Source organism: Wyeomyia smithii, chromosome 2 (assembly GCF_029784165.1).
Source record: "Wyeomyia smithii strain HCP4-BCI-WySm-NY-G18 chromosome 2, ASM2978416v1, whole genome shotgun sequence".
NCBI lineage: Eukaryota > Metazoa > Arthropoda > Insecta > Diptera > Culicidae > Wyeomyia > Wyeomyia smithii.
The window spans coordinates 77,978,108-77,999,000 of record NC_073695.1 but is presented as its reverse complement, the minus strand read 5'-3'; the positions used below and the strand labels follow the sequence as shown (position 1 = coordinate 77,999,000).

General features: G+C 36.8%; 1 protein-coding gene across 1 annotated transcript in view; it reads right to left on the bottom strand.

The window, feature by feature from the left end:
• LOC129722319 (T-box transcription factor TBX6-like) overlaps positions 1–20,893 on the bottom strand; it is an 85,487-nt gene that overhangs the window by 46,475 nt on the left and 18,119 nt on the right. The window contains exon 2 of the mRNA XM_055675669.1: positions 16,068–16,230. Within this exon, the coding sequence (XP_055531644.1) occupies positions 16,068–16,230 (163 nt within the window). The remainder of the gene's footprint in view (positions 1–16,067; positions 16,231–20,893) is intronic.

The following is a 20,893-nucleotide window of genomic DNA, read 5'->3' as shown; positions in this document are numbered from 1 at the left end:
AAGAAAACGCTCCAAAGGATTCAGAATAAAATTCTGAAAATGATTTTGAAGCGTACTTCTTGGTTTAGTACACTCGAATTACATAGACTTACTGGTGTTGAACCATTAGAAGCTATGTCGAATAAAATTATTAACAATTTTCGACAAAAATCGTTGCAATCCTCAAAAATGCCATATTAAAAAAAATGCCACATTTTGTGAAGGGTTGTTCAACAATCATATCTTTTAATTCTTCGTAAATTATTCAAGCTTCGCCAAAAGACACAATCTTTCCAATATTTTGCCATAACTGCTTTCCACACATCGTTTTGAAAATGGGAGTTACCAGAGGCTTGAATCCATGCCAAAATACGGAATGGCGTTGATTACAGTAGCAAATTTAAAAAAAAATCATCAGAGCATTGAATTGAAACTGGTTAAAATTGTAAATAACATAGCACTGTCAAACAGATATTACGCACGCTGCAAACAATCAATTTGAGGCTAACAGTGTAGATTTTCATAACGGAAATAGTTAGAAAATATCACTATCCAACAGCAGGAACAGTAACTCATGATTTAACCGAAAATTTTAAAATAAAAAAATAGCTTAATTCTCGTAAATGGTGAAAGCGAATGCTTCTTATCACTTGATAATTATATTATAGAGATGCAAACTTAGGTCAAAGGTTTTCCATATCACATCACACACTATCCATTACGCCTAAGGTTTTATATATTTTTGGTCTTAGCTCTCGGATAACTGTAATCATTTACGATGTACCTACCTAACCAAATCGTTCTGACAAAAATTGTAACTGTAGTGATTTTACCTCGCTCATATTATAAGCACACCCCGCCATTGCACACTGTTGCAAAAAGGCATAAAGTGTAACCTAATTCCATAGCGCCTTTCACCTTCTTTCTATCTTAATGGTGTTTCCGAAACCATTGTCTGTATGAACGACTCACATAACCTCAAATTTTCAAAACTTTTGAAAAGTTTACGACAGTCAAAATAAAAAAAAATTGTTGTGCTAAGAGATACAGAAAAGGTTTATTCGGCAAAGTTGTAGAAGATTTTAAAACATGAAGCTTTGCTGAACACTTAACTTTTGTTAGTTGCATTTTACAGGAGAACGTCGTTTGGAGGAATTTTTGGGACGTACAAAACAAATATTTCTGCCAAAGACCACACATCTTCAGGACTTTTCCTTACAAAATTATAGCATAATTTAGCTTGTTTTCGGTTCCGCCAAACAAACCATTTCTCTATCTCAACAGAAAAAAGTTAGTTTTTTATTCTTAATATAGTGAACTTTTCGTAATTTTTGACAATTTGAGATTATGCAACAGACACCATTAAACTTGAATAAAGCTGAAAGGCGCTATTGAATTGAGTTCCACTTTTTGTCTTTACATACCACTGTGCATTGAGAGTTAGTGGTATGCTTATAATTTATCCGTGCTTGTGTGTATGTTTTGCCTTTTTTCTAGAAGATATAGCAATCACTGGAAAAACTAGAGGTATAAGAGTGCTCCAGAGGGCCGAATGTAGTATATCACTCGATCTAAAATGATTGAAAATGACATTTAATGTCAATTTTGGGGTGCTGAACTCATTTCTGATGTCAGAAACGTTATTCACCTAAAATGCAGTTAGACTGTTCTTATTTACAGATTTCTTTTTTGTTCATGGTATAGTTGTTTTTTATCAAAAAACTTTAGACCCTCTTTTGTTTGGTCCTTAGAGTGCTTCTGTTTTTGACAACCCTAATTCTAAATTTCCTTTCAAAATGAAACTTGTTGATCCAACATCGGATCAAAATTGAGGGAGTTACAGGTTGAAGTATCGGTATATGAACCGATTTTCATGAAACTCTGGGTAAAGGTTGTTAAGAGTGTAAGAATTCTCTGAAAAATATAAAACATCAAACATCAAAAATATTGACATAAGAATTCTAGGTTTTCCAGCCTCCGATCGTTGCGTTGTGTTGATGTTTTATGAAGAAAGTGAGCCAGAACTTCTACCCTGATTAAGACAACGACACGACGGCAGCAGCTCTGCTTTGGTGATCAACTCCACTCAGCAGCATAAACTAACGACGACAGCGGACAACAACAGACCCAAGTAACCAAAAGTTCGGATAAAAGTAGAATTTATAGACTAATCAGCCAATCTAACGATCATAAATAGAATTCTATTCAGCTCAATTTTTTTAACTTCATGTGAACTTTAAGGTTCCAATAAAGGGGAACAAGCAGCTTCTCATGAACATTTAAGTTGCTTTCAGGTGTAGACGGTACTTTATTTAAAATGAAGTTCGGTTTGTGAGTGATGTGTCTTGTTGTTCAGCAAGAAAGTTCCGCGGAACCAAATCCGAACCTTATGTGAACTTCTAAGTTCGTTTGTTAAGTGAAATTCGAGCTTCTGGTTGCTTGGGCGAGTTCTCTGCAGGCAGGATCAGCAAATCGCAAACAGGCAATTCTTCCAGTACAACAAGGTAAGTATACATTTTTACATCACTTCTAGGAACACTTCATTGTATTTCATACTACAGGTAAGTATCACACAACTTTGGACCCTTGCTGCTTCGATAATGTGGACTGATCTGTCTGTCAGATCGCTACTAATTTTTAATGATCTTCAGTATGATAACGAGTTGCCAGAAAAGCTTGAAAATCTCGTCTAATCGTGCGCCCGATAGCACCAGCCTACCTACAGAACGCAAACTATTTCGGTACAGAGTCTATGTTTGAAATATAGAGCCGCGCAAAGTTGAACCTAAGGAACCAATTTAACGTCAAACAAGCAGTGGTGGGCACCGCTAACCGAAAATTTAGCGACGCTAATCGCTAAGTCGCTAACCGGAAAATTTAGCTCGATAATCGCTAAACGCTAAACGCTAAACCCACATTAGCGGAACTTTCGCTAATCGCTAATCGCTAACTTTTTAATATGTGAATAGTCATATCGCTATATTTATTGCTCGTATTTTGTAAGATTTGGACCACTTTGATCTGTTTTGGTTAAACAAACGAAAACAATTACTTTTTAAAGCTATTTACAGTAAGAGGTTCACGAAACGGTATTCATATTTGATTTTGTAAAAACAAGAATAACAAAAGTTATTTAGCTTGCATTGAAAATAGATACACTTAGGAATGTTTTCATGAAAATTCAATTATTATCTGAATCGAAAAAGTAGAACCAAAGTTGTCATAATTTCAAGCGCATTTCAATTCACCAAAGTTCTTGGTGTGCCAAAAATTTCAATCTAGACCTTGTGCTTGTTCTTCAAAATGCTCCTGTGGCTTGTACGATAACTGGAACTCCATTCTAGGGTAAAAAAAACTGACAAAAGTAACTTTCGCAGTAAATTATTTTCATCTTTCGAAGTAATTTACGTACGCCATCAGCAATTCATAGTTTTTCTAAATATTTCTATTGTCGCTTCTCCACGAAATTTAGCGAATTAGCGATTAGCGTTTCGAAGGCCAAAATTTTAGCGACGCTAACAGTTTCGCTAACCAGCTCAAAAATTAGCGAAATCGTTAAATCGCTAACCAAATTTTAGCGTCGCTAATTAGCGGAATGGTGCCCACCACTGCAAACAAGGGTACCAATCGAGCAATGTAAATAAACAAAGTGATAATGTTAGGAGTGGATGAAAAGGGTTTTAATTGAGCGTGATATAGAATATGAGTTTTTCCGAAGTTTCAACTACATATAAGTAATCCAGCATAAAACTGTAAACTGGTTCAGTGACATTCAACAAAACATCACTGATGTAATCTTTTAAAACTGTATACCTTGTGGAGAATTTCAAAAAACGACATTTGCTAATACATGGTAAAAACAGTACTGTATAGTTCTTGGTAACAAACGGTACAAAAGCTGTGCTGCCGGAACGATAGATTTTCTCTTTGCGCGACTCTATATAATCATAGACTCTGTTTCGGTAGTGTGGCGGATACTTGGGGCAAGACACTATTGATATATTGCGAAATGTTTCCTATTTTCAATATTACAAAGTATTTATCGTTGCACCCCTCTATCTGAATAATTGCTCTTTGACGTCAAATTATCGTTGGAGGAATGCCAATTAACAGATAAACGATAAATATCAAAATATATCAACCAACATCGTGTAATATTACCAAAATTTTTTTCATGAAAATAAATGTGTCTAGCCCTTAGGGCGGATATTACTTCTTGTGTCACCACATAGAAAATTGCATATCGCCGAAAATAAAAAAAAAAAAACTTGGATTGGGGGCGAAATATTATCATTACAAAATAAATGAAAGCGCTGAGAAATGAAAGTTACTAAAGATGCATCGGGGATCCACTGATCAAAAATATACAGAATATTTCGGCCACTCATTATCCATAAAGTTTTAATTTAATTCAGTAGCTGATACCAAGGAATTGTAAAACAATATTTAAGCTCTTTGAAATCAAGGAATAAATGTTTATACAAAAGGGAATAAAAGGGATGTTAACATTATGAGCACATTGAAGTTCATCAGGAAATCAAAAAATATTAATATTATGAGGCTGTTGAGTACTAGAAAATTAAAATTAAAGTACTAGTTTAGTTGATAAAATTAGCAGTCATAAAATATTCAAAATGATAAATGATAAATAACCCTGGTCAACACAGGTGTAAACTATTCCTGTGAATTTTGGTGCTCCCAGCCACTAAAGTTTTTTTAGAGACTTAAATAAGTTCTTTCGTAAACATAACGTTGAAGCGACGAACCCGGCAAGCAATTACTATGCGACACACTCACGTAAGTTAACGCGTTTTGGTAATGGCTTGGAGCACAGGAATGGTAAAAAGTTGTAATCTCTCTAAGGCAGCTATTTCGAGCTTGTAGACCAGTGTAATCCACGCTTCAAAGTTAAAATAATATAATACGGAGTTTCCGAAACATCATGAACAACTTTCTGATAGGGTAATTGCTCCATTATTCATCTCAACTGCTAGGTGCACCTATATTCATCTTATTTATCTCATTTGTCCAATTTACCGTTCAATTTCTACAAATTTTTGAAAGTAAATTATTTGCGTCTCGATTTTGTCAAGCGGTTGAATTTTTACGTTGAAAATATGGTAAAATTTGACGATAAATTGATCAAAAAGGCGTGATGAGATGAATATAGGTACTGAGATAAATATAGGAGCGATTACCTAGTAGAACAAGGGAACAACAAAAACGAACTCTTGTTCGTGAAATGGTAAAAATTTAAGTAAGTCGAGCTTTTGAGTACCATCCATTTTATTGAAGTAAGTGGAGCTTTTGAGTACCACCATGTTAAGAATAAAATTTTTGTTTATTTTATCCATATAATTCCCATACTTTGAACACAAACTGACAAAGCTGTTATTAGTTCCTTTGCATTGTTTAAAAGATCTTGAAGAGAACTAGTACCGGGTTATGGAGGTTGACAATTTTTAAGAATATTACTTAGAAGGAAATACTACATCATGAAAAAAACGAACGAAAACACCAAAGGAATAACAATTCATCAAGAAAGGAAAAATGTTAAGAGTTAGCTAAAAGGGTGAAAACTTCTGATATGCTACTCGAGCTTCTTCGATTTGAATGAATCTCTGCTTGAACTTTTGGTATAGAAAACTGTAGGGTTTTCCACTTAGGGATGATTTTATAATCGAAAAAGTTTTTTTTTTTGGAAAAAGAAAAGAGTTTCAGGGTAAACTGTTTAATTAAATTAGATTATACTCACAAATTCATGAGACATTTTATAACAACATTGTTACTCTAGGGTGCTCACGAAAAATTGGAAGCTTTCGATTAAAGATGTCCAGGAAAATGACCGACTTTAAGTTTTTTATTCTTTCCGTCGATAAATAGAAACCCCTTTATAGTAGGGTGGTCGGTATTACCGACTTTTCGAAAAACCGGTAATTCGGTATTAATAAAAATAAAAACCGGTATTTTTATTTTTTTCGGATTAATACACCCAACGCAAACGGGGAACATTTTATTACTTTAGGGCAATTTTTTATTACTTATTGTGTCTTATGACTGCGCATTATACACAAATAGTAACAAACAAAAAGTAATAAAAATTATGACGGCCACACGCTTGTATGTGTTTCTGGAGGAGAACATACAGCCAAGCACCCACCGCAATGCATGTGCTAGCAAGACTTCACTCGCTGCATTTGTATTGATGCAACGATCAGATTCATTTTTGCTTCCCTTCATCCACACATAAAGGGAATCTCACCCGTCAACCTCAAATGTCTTATTAGAAACACTTTCGTTTCGTCCCCCAGTGTTTACTTGAAAAGGGAATATGTAATACTGTCTGACCAGAGTTGCCGAAGTTGCGAATATTGTCTGGATAGGCACGAGTATTGTATTTTCAAACAGGTGCAAATGAGTTTCCATGAACCAATGAGTATGTGTTTTAGATATCTTGCAGGAAAGCGAATGTTTTTGTTTTTCTCTAACGCAGTTTACAGATCGTGATGTCATTTAAAGACGCATTTCAAGTCTTTGAAATCATCAACGTTTGCATACTCTATGACGGGGAAAATGCTGCTTGGCAGCTCTTGTCATATTTTTTCTCTACTCCGTATGCGAACTAATACACGCACACCGCATGAATTGGAGATTGAAGAAACTTGTAACATGTGCAACATATGCGACGGTGTGTGATTTTTTTTTGCTTGAGATGGAAAGTAAGCAGTTTTCGACAGAAAAAATCTTGCATGTGGTTGAAACGACCATTATTAGACAGTCGTACTCCCGTAACACGTGCTAAATTTATGTCAGTATGTGTTGTTACTTGACTGGGGAAGAATTTTATTGCCTTTAAAGTAATAGGTTTGTTACCCAAAAGGCAATTTTGCGCTATTGCTTCTAAAGTAATAAGGAAAAGTTTTGCGTGTACAAACCAGAGGTGACTCGTGGTCTTTAAACCTACTTTTTCAACTACAAAATTCTTAAAATCATAGTTCGGGGAAGTAATGATGATTGTCCGCGAAAAAAAAAACGCATGTCATTCTCTCTGTACTAGGTATTTAAAATGAAACTTAAAAATAATTAAAGATATAGGGTGTCAAACGTCTCCGGTAGTGGTTGTCTTCGGCCGGATTTCTGCCGCAGTCTTATGCAAAAACCTGTCCAAGTAAGCCACTGCCGAAGAATAAAGTTTGGATTCGAAATTTATTTTTTGCTAAGCGTTTCAGGTTGCATCTATGTATGGACGTGTCGCTGCATGCTTATGTTTATGCATTTATGAGTACCTATGCTTCATTACGATCCAGATTTTTTTGTAGGATTAAGAAATCTGCGACCATTGTTTTGATCTCTTGTGGTATACGATCCAGATACAACACTGGATAACAGTGTTTGAAGAACTCCAATGAATGAATCTAGTGATATGATTGCGAGGAACATAATTTAGAAACTAATGTTATAACAAAAAACATAGATTTATACTTAATTTTTTTTCACATCGTAAAACTTAGTTTCAAGTAGTGAATAACTTTAAAATTCGTAAAAAACGATATTTGAAACTGTTGAGAAAAGTATATGAATGAAGTAAAAAAAAAGAAATCACGATCAGACCAGAATTTACTTTTTACGAATCCGAATGAATAGGATATAAATACTTCTTCATTCTGTTCGATCCTCTTTAAACAGTTCATTCAAATTATTTATTATTATAATTATTGAAGCAGAATACTTCTCTCAGGAAGTTCGGCTACATAGGGATGTGAAATGAAAATCTAAAACCGAAAAAAGTGAAAAATATGTCCAATTTCAAATGCTAATAAATCGGTTAGTATTCGATGGATTTCCTTCGTTCTTGCAGCAATAGATTGGAAAATCTTCTAAGATTCTTCCCGAAATAAGATAATTGTAATTTTATTATTCACACTATTGTACTATTGAAAATAGTCAAGCCTTGTCAAAACGAAAAATTCGACCTCTGATTGGTCGTTATATGCTTGCTTCCCAAGCACGGTCGACAGGATCATATACCTTGCAATTGAAAACATGCTATTTGGCCTATATTAGAGCCTGTTTCAGCCGGAGCCGCTCATAATAGTTCTAGACAGCGACAACAGCAGTCGTCCTTCCTTAGCAGCAGCACTAGCCCTGTGGTTGGTCACCACGTCTCAGGAGCAGCGCGGTTTTTCTCAGCGTGTGTCGCCAGACAGCCATTATTCCCCCCGTGTTGGGGCAGCATGAAGATTGCCATCAGGAAATCCAATTTTGGAAATCAAAATGCCTTTTTGAAGGCAAATAAACAAGTCATTGAAAGTTAATGATTTTTGTCAACGCAAGCAAGCATTCTGTGTTGCATCCTAACAATTTAAATTTGTTGCACCCGTCTAATTTACTGAATGTGAAATAGCTTCCACAGTGCATGTTGTCCGTGTATCCTTATTCCCCCAATGTTAGGGCAGCTCAAAGGTTGTAATTAGCAACCGATTTTGAACCGCAACATGCTTTTTTCAAGGCAAATAAAAAAATAATTGAAGGTTAATAATTTTCTGGCATCAACACAAGCAGACATTCTGTGCGGGATGCAATCAAATTCTGTTGTAGTTGTCTAATTTTCACTTTATTTAGTAAACCCCCCCCCTGTAGGGGCAGCGCAAAGGCTGCGATCAGCATAACCGACATTGAATAATAAACTGCCCTGTTAGTACGCATTCACAAAAGCAGTTAGTTCGACTATGCAGAGCTAATATGAAGTCGATTCAATCAATCAGCATAAACAGAATTTCGTCGTCTCCCAGCTGCCAAGTTGCAACATGATGCAACACGCAACAGCGAGCAAACGAAATCGCTTGATGTTACAAACCGCAATAAGATACGGGTTAAAACCGTTGCGTGTGTGAGAGCACCATCGGTGTTTATTCGCTGGATACACTATCTACTGTCTACTGAACGCAATAATCTGCTTACATGCGACATGGGGACGGGAATATTTTCTTCAACCAAGCTGCACAACACGACACAAAACATGTTATTTTGTTGCTTCAATGAGAGTGCTATCGGTCCGGCTCGACAGAATGTTCACAAGAAATCATTTTTGTGCATCCGTGCTACGAAACTGAGGAAAAACTTTAGAAACTGAAAAAAGAGGTGGAGCTTATCAAATGATCGCTCTGAACCAGAATGAAGTCACACATATTTTTCAAGTTATATCATTCCACCACGTACGTGAAATAATTCATTCCTATTTTCATCCCTATATAAGAGCCTGTTTTAGTCAAAGCCGCTCATAGTAGTTCTGAACAGCGACGACAGCAGTCCTTCCTTAGCAGCAGCGGGAGCGAGCAGTGGGTACCATCGATAGCGGATAGCGGCCACAACTGTGGCATGGCTGCGAATAAGCGTAGCAGTTTCAGCGGATCTTACCATCGATAGCAGCAGGGCCAGCAGATGGCGGCCACAACTGTGGCATGGCTACGGATAGCGTTGCAGGTGCTCAGCAGTTGGGCCAGCGTATAGCGGCCACAACTGTGGCATGGCTATGCATAGCGTAGCTGTTGCAGCGGGTATATCAGCATCGATAGTAGCAGGGTCAGCTGATGCAACGACACTCCCTCCACTAAAATGCTGTTTCAGTGTGGTAGCGGGAAGCATCAGCAGCAGGCTTGCATGAAGTGAATACATCAGCCAGCAACTTTCTCTAAGGCCTCTGCCATAGTAGACGCGAAAAGCGGCGCGAACCGATTCGCTCGGCCGTAAGTTAATGTACAGCTCTACTGATGGCTGTACATTAACCTACAGCTGAGCGAATCGGTTCGCGTCGCTTTTCGCGTCTATTATGGCAGAGGCCTAATGGGAAAGTTGTATCAGTTTGTTCAGAAGAATATTATTGTCGGTAATATTACAGAGATGCGATTGCGTAAATCCGATTTTGAATTGAACAATTGTTCTTTTGAGAACAAATAAAACACTTATTTGAAGAGTTAATAGCATTTGGTACCAATAGCAGTATAGTGACTGCCTCAGCGGTAGATGCAGATGCAGCCGGTACTTCCCTGAGGCCGATGTAAAGGTAAATGGGAGCAGCACGGCGAAACAGTTCGGGTTATGCTTAGACGCGCGTCATTTTTCGTTGTTGATATTCCCCACATGAAACGACGCGCTTTCGTATGATAGCGGTGGTATTAGCGGTAGATGCATTTGCCAACACTTCCTCCAGTAAAGCCGTGTCTAGTTTTCAATGTGAAAACACCTTTCTCATTGTGTTGACCGTGCGCCTTAGTCCTCACTATCAAGGTAACACAGAGATGTAAGATAAACACTACATCCTATGATAAATTGAACAATTGTCCTTATAAGGACACGAATGAATTAATGAAGATTTAATTTTGAATTAGAATACTTCTCTCAGGGAAGTTCGGCTACATAGGGATGTGAAATGAAAATCTAAAACTGAAAATGTGAGAAAAATTTCAAATGCTAATAAATCGGTTAGTTTTCGATGGATTTCCTTCGTTTTTGCAGCAATCGATTAGAAAATCTTCTAAGATTCCTACCAAATGCATGAAATTGCAATTTTATCATTCGAACTATTGTACTATTGAAAACTCTTAAGCCTTGTCAAAACACAAAATTCGACCTCTGATTGGTCGTTATACCGCGCTTTCCCAAGCACGGTCGGCAGAGTTATGGACATAGTAAATTGGGAATGCATCATTTGGCCTATATAAGAGCTTCATCAGATAATAAACAAACATTTCATCGGATATTAAATTGAACAACTGAAATTTGAAGAACACAAATGATTATTTGAAGAGTTAATATTTTCTCGTTTTGCGCTATAATCCAAAGTTAATTATCTTCATCTACATGCATACTCTGACTATTATTACGTGTTTGCGTCGCTTAGTGTTTGGCTACGGTCATGCCTACTCTACTTCGCCTCAAAAAGAGCTGTACATTTCACCACGGTAAGGCGAATCGCATCGCGCCGGCATTCGCGTTCTGCATAACCGTAGCCTTTGTTCCGTTCCCGTTTAATGATGTCGTATTAAATGTGCATATTACAATTCGGCAGCACTTCAACTTCTCATTTGCACAAAATTTAAAAATATCCAATGAACTTCATTCAAAATATCAGACAAAAAGAAATTACAATACTGCCAATGAACGGTCAACGTTTATTTACTAGAAAAAATGACTGACACGCAAACAGCCAGGTTATCCTTCTTGTAAAAGTATTCTACTTCAACCTTGCGGTCGTGGCTTTGCATATAACCTTCTTGTGATTTTTTTATTAACTTTAGCTCCTGATGGAGAATCGAAAAATGTGGCATATGAACAAGTTTGTAACTGAAATAGAAATAAATGTTTGAAATGAGAGGTTGGTAAAACATATATAAAAATACAGAAAATTATGGAAAAAGCAGAAACATTTACACGAGTGAGGCCGGGTACATTCAGTTAGTTGCTAATAAAAGACCGCTGCGGTACGGGTGACGAAGGTTTGAACTACTCAAATTCCACTTTTTCAAGGAGTAGTAATTTTTAGGATGAAATTCTTTATTGATTGATTATTTCATCCTGTAAACACTTTATGTCAACAAAAAATGAATTCCTAATCGGAATTTATATTTATTTATTATTTTTTTAAGTTTTATTTTCAAGTTGCACAAATGAATAATGAATTTTCGCTGACATGATTGTGACTACTGCCTCAAACAATGATTTTCATAATTTGTAGTTAAACTGGCAGGTTCAAAACCCTCGCGTTGCCACTGTGAGTATAAGAGTGTAAAAAGATTAGCTGTTCTACTTAAAAAAAATGTTTTGCTTTATTGATATAAAGTTTTTTGACATATTATCGATACAAACAAACACATCGTCTGAATCCGAGCAGAACAAACAAAAAGATAACAAAAATTGATAAATAGTTAAGGGTAAATTACTATTTAATGTTGCTTTTGTATAAATGTATTAATTATACACATACATCGTCATGTGATTTGTAAAGCCTGCCTAAGTGAGTAGCATTCATTAGCCTAACAATGATTCATGAATATTGTGACAAGTTTTTTTTTTCAATTTAAAGAAAAATACCGAAAATACCGGTTTTTTCGCCTCTCTAATACCGGTATTTCGGTATTGAAAAAAATATCGGTTATACCGGTTTTACCGGTTTTTGTTTTACCGGTAAACCACCCTACTTTATAGTCTACCGGTGGCCGAATGTTCAACGCTGTGACACTTGTCCATAACACAAACTATTCGTTTGCATTCAATGCTAAGCAAAAGGACCTAGACCTTTAATGTCAGAATGAGAATGATTTACTGATTTGATTAGAAAAATTGATTGGCAATATCTGTTTCGTTATGTAGGAATAATTTTCAATTGTTTTAATAAATCACTTTCAGATTTACGACTCCAAAGTCTGGAGTGTCGTAAACAGATCGGTGTGATTACAAGATTTGAAGCAATATCACTGCAGTTATACATGATACAGTGTCTAGTAGCTTGAAAAAATCAACAGCATTTACCTATAAAATATATTAAATTTATCACTGTGATATCCATTCGCAGCTGAACAAAGGCAGTATAATTTTATGATATTAAATATGCGGACGGTAGGTAGAAACAAAGATTTTATTTGCAATCGAGGTAAACGTGACGAACATGGAGAGTGGTTATCATTTCCCATTTCACCATCAAGATATATTCATACAACTATCTTAGTTTTCATATGTTTCCAAACTGTTACTTTTGCATCAAGACAAAATTCTGTTTTGATATCAAACGATGTTCATCATTACTTTCACTTTAATGCCTTAGGTAGTTTAAGTAACAATAATGTATGTTTTTCATTCATGATTTAATCAGTTGGGCGACCAGTATCAACTAACGAGTCTTGTGAGATTGACCACGTTGATAAATGCTATAAAATGGCTTTCATGAATTAATTTTAAATTATGATTTATCACGTCTCGTTATTAGCACTGAATTTTTTTTCTCGCAGTCATTTGCTCAACCCAATACCCAGAGTATAATATTTTGATCAATAATATTTTGATTGCCGATTCAATCGTTTTTTATGGCTCATTTTTGAATTTTGAAGTTATGATCATACAACGTTAGCGGTTCGTATAATTCGAACTTGATAATGCATGTATCCCAGTTTTTCCCAAAATACTTATACAACTTTATCAATAAGGAACCCGAAATCTAGTGATGTCGATTCCTAAAGTCAATGACAAATCAGTAAAAAACCAATCCATTGCGTTTCATTACTCAAGAAGTAGCAATCGGTTAAAGCTTTCTAAAATTTCACCACCGAAAAAAAATGACGCCTTTGAAAAACGCCGATTTCAATTACCACTAACGCCACAAGGCGCCAACTGTGTTTGCCCTCGGTCACAGTCCGGTGACCGACAATAAGTTAGTTCCGTAGGCAGATTTAGCAAAACTGCAGTGCAGCATCCTGAAGACGCACGATCGTCAGCGCAAAACGGGCCAAACAGGAACGCAAACGCTTCGCCGCCTGATGATGTTCGGTGGTGCGTTTGGCAGTTTATTTTTGTTTACAAATACCGTTGATATTTTTGTTTTCTTTCTTGTTCCCCGGGTCCTTGACGGCTGTCAACAGTTTGCGTCTGCGTGTCGAGAGCAAGCCAACGAGTTTCACCCAAATGTCTGAAATGTGTTTAATTTTTTTTCAACTATTTTGACCCTCCGGGATGTGTTTATTTGCGAATGAGCTTTGGTTTGCTTGTTTTTTTTTTTCAATCTCAGCATCACTGTGTTTATTTTTTTATTTAATTTTGGTGGTTGTGGATTTCCTAAATCTGATTGAAACCGAGCAAAAATCCCACCATCCAGTCACGGTTCAGACTCGGCGCCATCTTGATTTGGTTGATTGCAGTCCGTCGGTAGCAACGCAAGGGACCGTATCGAATATGCTACCAAGGACTTGTAACATTTTGACCTAGACCCAGAAAGCAGTGCTTTCGGCTTCTGCATGAAGACCTTGAGCTATTGGTTCAAACACGTTCCAAACGATTTTACCAGTCATTGAGCGCACTTACCGTAAACGGGTTTTAATTGGTAATAGATCAATTACTACAGCAACAAGTCAGCTGGCTCATCTCGAACCAACAAGCTTCTGTTGCAGCAGCATAAAGTCGGCAAACGCGTGCATTTAGGATCGATTGAAATTGGATTAATTGAGGGCTGTTGAGGCCCACGGCAGATGAGCTGCGGAAAAACCGCAATGGCCAATAGGCAGTAGCGTGGGGTTTCACACGAAATTTTCTTCGAAGAAAGTATGAAGATGGAAGAGTAACGCGGAATACTGAAAGCAACATAATGGGCCACGATTGAGTGAATATTCGTATGAAGGATTCTGATCTTTTTTTATGCAACAAACTCCGGCAGTCGACTAGCAACTCCGAGCTGGTTTTATGAACGGGCCACACCACTTACTCATCCATCTCATATCCCTACAAAAACAAAAGGAAATACCCTAGCATTATTGGCTTTCATGAGGCAGCCCGGAGAAGCCCACCACTGGGTGATGTGTGATGAGATTATTTATAACTTGAAAACCTGTAATTATCGAAAGAAATATTTCCATTTGGAAATATGCTCCGCTATATGTTTTGATAGCTATTTGGTGAGATATAAATAAGGCTGACAGGTAATGGATGTCTAAGGCTATCATCAGAGCTATGCGTAGCGTTACAGTTCAGCACTGGTATGCAGCAAACATGATTGGTTATTTTAACGGGCCTCAAGTTAAGGCGCAATTGAACAGTGCCTTGAGTTTAATCGGAGAGGCAAAGAGTTGAGGAGAATAATTACTGCGTTATACAGAAAAGGAAAGGGCGACAATAGTTTTCAGTTAAATCATGGAGATTTAGATTTAGATTAGAAAATGTGCCGGGAAAAAACACGTGAATTCCGAAACCCATCTAAAATCAACGCGAAAATTCTGAATTCATGTAGAAAAAGGCTTCACTTGCAAAAAGATTTTAATCATGTCCGCTAATTTTTTTTAAGACTGAAACGCAGCGCACATCTTAAAAATACAACAGATAATATCAATGAATTATTATTAACTATGTTCTGGAAATTCATGCGACACTCTAAGAAAAAGATTTAAAAATATGGAGCCATAAAAAGCTCGTAACATTCGACTTTTCTAGGAAATCTTTAACCTATACTTTTGTGCAATACCTCTTACGATTGAAGAACAATAAACTAAATTTATGTTGAATGGTATAAAAGATAATTTTGATACGAAGTTACGAACTGCATTGTTAGTTGGATTTATGCTTCTCATAAAATGTAATCCCTTGACCACGATGGTTGTTGCTATGACAGGGAAAATTTTCTCCACTTCATTAAAAACAAAAAAAAAACAAAAAAAAACTGTGCTTAAAAGTGTGAGAAAGTAAACAACTTTTAATTCATACAAGCATCAACTTAATCGCTGTGCAATCTGCAAAATCGACAGTCGCATGTCCATCAGGCCACTTGACTTTCCGACTGCTGAAAGATAAGATCAGGGATGGCACTGCGCAATCATAAACTGGTCACAATTTGGTACGGTTTGACGGTTCGAGCACTTCGAAATCCGTACCGTCTCCGACAGGAAGAGGGAAAAAACAAAAAAAAAATCTGAAGCAAACACCCCGATTTCGTCGCACCCCATGCCCAGCCAGGAGTCGCATACTAGCCGCAGAATCTTCGAATGTTTGACGAATAAGAAACAGGCAGAACAGCATGCGGTCCCTGGCTGCTGGCGCCGGGCTAGAATATTCCCAAGCTCTCTAACCGCATCTAACAAGCATGCCAAGTGCTTTTTGTTTGGTCCCACACACGCGTCCTTCGCTCTCTTTACGGATCCTTTCGGTTTGGATGAGGAAACTTCTGTTCCGATATTCTTATCAAGCGACAAACCTATAATGTGACGAACACAGTAGTTTTGTCGCTTGGCGTCAAAGAAATCTGATGTACAATAAACTTTATGAGGCAACCCGGAAAAATATTTTAGTTTTTTCTTACGATCACTTTTCTAAAAAGGATGCATACAGTAACTCACCTGCCGCATTTGGTGATAATCATCTCCGTGCCAATCTTGTGAAACTCCCGCCACAGGTCCTTGTTTTGTAGCTTCATCTCTACACCCGGTAGCGAGTACCTTGGCGGTAAGGCCATAGCATGCATCGGAGGTACCGGAACCGGCAGCATCGATGGGAAAGGATCTGCACCATCATCACCATCATCATCATCAGCAAGCGTAATCATGGCAATTTCCAAAGTCGAAGACCACCAATCAGTGTGCAATCAATTCGAATCCAATTCGCCCAGAATAGCAGCGCCACAGCAGCAAACGCAACAGCAACACCAACAGCGTTAGACGGTAATCATGAAAAATAGTCGAAATGATAGAAAAATAGAAAAATTGGGTAAGCGAGTAAGCACATGGTGGTGAATCGGATGATTAGAAAATTAAATAAGCGTAATTAGATCAATTTGATTAACTTGTTCATCGGCCGGAGTTCAATGCATTTGAGGTGAACAGTTTGCAGTGTAATTTGCTCGTGTTTAAATTATCCTCGCCGGCGTGTGAGACAAAGCAGAATCTGTGAAAATGAACATTTCATAGTCATTTACATCCTCCGATGACGATACGATAAACCTGTTACGTAGACTGTGGAAGCACAAGGGAAAAAAACTTAACAGAGGAAATCATATATTTATCTGTGTCGTGAGACTGAACGCAAATACCCTCACGAAGTGAAGCGATGCCAGAAGTGATGAGCAAAAATTGTTTGCCTTTTTTGGAAGAATGTCGTGGATTTGTTGCACACATAAGGATTTGTTGCGTGATTTAAGAAGAGAATATTTCTAAATTAAAAAAAAAACTTTCCTTCCGCAAAGACAATTTCGTTGATTAACGGCTCTATAACGTGTTACTTAGCGGCTTTCAACTGAGCATTAGCTGATTTATTTATTATTCAGCAAAATTGCTGTTGATTAGAATCATAAAACATGAAAATAAAAGCCTTAAGGGCTGCTTAAACGTCGCTGCTAATATTTTCATAAACGCGACCACATTTTATTGCCCAATGAAGAATATGTTACACTTTTTTTTGAAGTCCTCTCATTTATTTTAAAGATCTTTGAAGTTATTTTGAAAACCTCTTTAGCATATACAAGAAGTTAAAAGTAGAAGAACAACAAAGGTAAAAATCAACACACTTTGAATGAATATTATTACAGTAATAATTTGCAGTATATTCACTAACTCGCACTCGTTTTCCTTCAAGGCATTAGTTATACGTGAATTCTAATAGAAAGGTATCAAATTGATTGAGAAAGTAGAGTGGCATAAACTTTTCGAACAACTTTACCTTCAACTACCAGGTTCATGAAAGCAAATATTAGCTGGCCTTTACAAACATATTTTGTTTTAAACTACTATTTGATCATTCAACCTTTTTTAAATTACCGATATTTTTTATATTTTGATCAATGGATATGATAAATCAATTATTCTAATGCAAAAAAATCACTATTTTTATCAGTTTCATTAGGTTATGTACTAATTATCTACATATTTTTGAAACATTCAACATTACCAGCTTCCACTGCGTATAAAAAAATGAAAACAGGTCTTCTTGGCAACACTGTAAACACTACCATCACCCTGACTACGGAGAGAAACAAAACAAAAAAATTATATCATTAATTCGTTCTCGTTATAGGACGCGAGGCTCTGGCGCCACATTTTTCGGCATTCATATTTACATTCACATGCTTCGCTCGCAGGTCCGATCCAACCTGGTCTGGCTCAGCGCCACAAACGGTTCGCTCTGGTGCGTTGGTATTCGGTGGTCTCATGCCTCCGCCGCGCCGTCAGCATCTATTACTGTTATTATACGGCAGGAAAAGATCGCTCGCGGGATGGAGCCGTGAAATTTGACGTGAAACAAAAAGTCTCGAATCTCCGTCAATCGCTCGGCTGAGGCACCTGACGGAGAGGGTAGTGGTGCTCTTGGTCATCGTGACACACCCCAATCTAATCAATCATTCGAACCATTCATATGTCTTTGGCGAGCTTCATGAAGAACAAGAGACTGACAAAACAAACAAGTGATGGTACAAAAGGGGGAAAACAAATCTAGACATTGTAGAGACCTTGAATTGGACATAGAAAGGCTTCCCGTCATCAGCATATGTTGAAGCGCAGTTGAAGCCATTATCGTTACATAAAAACTCGGAAAATATTTTTTTTTTTTCATTTTCTTGGTAGTCGGGTTAGGATTACAAATAATACACCATATTAACTAAATTTTGTTTCTACCTCAGTAGAGGAAACGTAATTTAGATTGCATATGAAGATTGAGGCAAAAACACTTAATAGCCAATATTTATCCATTTTACAACAAACAAATAATTCAGAGGCCTCAATACAGATCAATTTCAAGTTCGTCAATTCGTTGATGCTCAGCAAATTTCGTCGTGCATCAACATTCTTGTCCGCGTAAAACAATCATGTTTATTTTCCTTCTTCAAAAAAATAGAAACAAGACAAGAGTGGCCACCCAGGCTGTCTTTGGAAAGCACACGACAAATTCATCCCAACCGCCACTACCATCAGCTTGTTATAGATTCTAATCACCATATGAGTTCATGTTCGACGCAGCATCACATCTTCCTAGACAGAGTTAGTGAACAAAAACGTGACTGGATAGAAACAACAACTGAAACAAAAAAGCGAAATCGAGCAAACAGAGAAAAAAAGCATAATTTGTTTAAATTTGTAAAGTAAACATAATTGAAAATACAAACTCATCATCCGCATCGCCGATTTAGAGACTTCCCACTCTACAGTGACAGGTCACAGGTCGTATTTCAACTGCTGGCTGCTCAGAACTATACGGAAACAAAAATCTCAAAAGCCCGTTGAGCACAGCTGGGTGAACGATGCTCCAAACCCCCATCTTGATGTACTTTCACCGTCATATAGAAGTGTCATATTGTTTGAAATGATATTGAAATCTATTTGTTCTGAATACACCAATTCGACAATTAAGGTATTTCAGTGCAAGCACGTAAGTCGATCCGATTTTATTTGAAAATGTGGAATTACCGTAAAAATATGCAACTTCGCATTGTTTAGCACCATTTTTGAATTACAGTCTATTATCAGTGGATATAAGATTAAAATGCCGAAATATACATTTCTCACAATCAAACATACTAGAGATGAATTCAACCCATGATTATAAAAAATTCGTTATACCATTCTTAACATAAATATTTTCCCAAAAACCTTGCTGATAGGCAAATCATAGTTAAGACTTTGCATAATCGAATAAAATAAAAAAATTTCCAGAAAAATGTGCACAAACAGATCAAGATATAAAATCTTCACCTATTAATCAAATAATCTAAATTGAAATCGTTTATCATTGGGTACGTCACACATCGTCGTGTTTTTTCATTTTTCCGAAAAAATAAAAAAGCACTTTGCGAATACTATGTTCGAACAACGTTTTTGCCTTTCTCCTAGAAAGGTATAGCAATCACAGGATAAACCAAAGGTATAAAAGTGCTCCAAAGGGTCGAATCTCGTATATCAATCGACTTAGTTTGACGAGCTGAGCATTTTCTGTATGTGTGTGTGTGCGTATGTGTGTGTGTGTGTATGTGTGTGTATGTGTGTGTGTGTAACGCTCTTCCAATCTCACTCGATTTTCTCAGAGATGGCCGGACCAATCTTCATGAAATTAATTGCAAATGAGAGGTCTAGTTGCCCCATAAGACCCTATTGTATTTCATTGCAATCGGATTTTTAGTTTAGAGGTCATGTTCAAAAATGTGAAAATCACGAAACATCATTATCTCAGAAACTACTCAACCGATTTTAACAAAATTGGTTTTAAATGAACTAGCTACTTAAAAAACTTTTAACTTTTGAGTTTCATGAAAATTGAACATGTGGTTCGGAAGTTATTCAAAGAAACGAGTTCTGGAGAGTGTTTAATCTCACTCATGTTTCTCAGAGATGGCTGAACCGATTTCCACAAAATCAGTGTCATTTGAAAGGCCTAATTACCCCATAAGACTCTATTGATTTATTTTGCAATTGGACTATTACTTTGCCTGTTATGTTTAAAAATGTGAAATCCAGCTTTGAAAAGAAACATATTCCGAAGACAACTTAAACTCACTCACTTTTCTCAGAGATGGCTGAACCGATTTCCTCGAAATTAGTGTCGAATGAAAGGTCTAGCTGCCTCATAACACCCTATTGAATTTCAATGTAATCAGTCTGTTACTTTGTCTGTAATGTATCAAAATATGAAAATCACGAAACTTTATTATCTCAAAAAGTACACAACCGATTTGAACAATATTGGTATCAAATGAACGGGCTAGTTAAAGGTTAATTGATGAATTTTATAGTGGTGCTTATCACGGGAGTCACTTCACGGTGAAATATATTTCACTCTCACGCTCACTTCACCTTTTTAGACCTATTCCCGATTCCACCTCAAGTGAGGTGACAAAAATCACCTCCGTGGAGTGAGATTGACAGTGAAGTGAAATTGAGAATAGGACAAGTGAAATGAGATTGTTTCCCAGCTCAAAAATGTCCAAGTCCCAGAAAGTCGTTTTTTCCCGTTTTTTTAGATAACACCAGATCTTGACGTGTTCTGCATTTCTAAGACATTCGGCATAAAAAAAAATGTTTTTTTCGGTATCGCAAATTTCCTTTTCGGGCAAAAAAATGAAAATTTGACCGCTTTCAGGCACGGATCAAATTTTGATTCGCTTCGTTATTGAAGAATAAATCCAATATTTACCATTAGATCACAAATCAATCAACTTTAAGACTTATGGCATCTTCGTGGA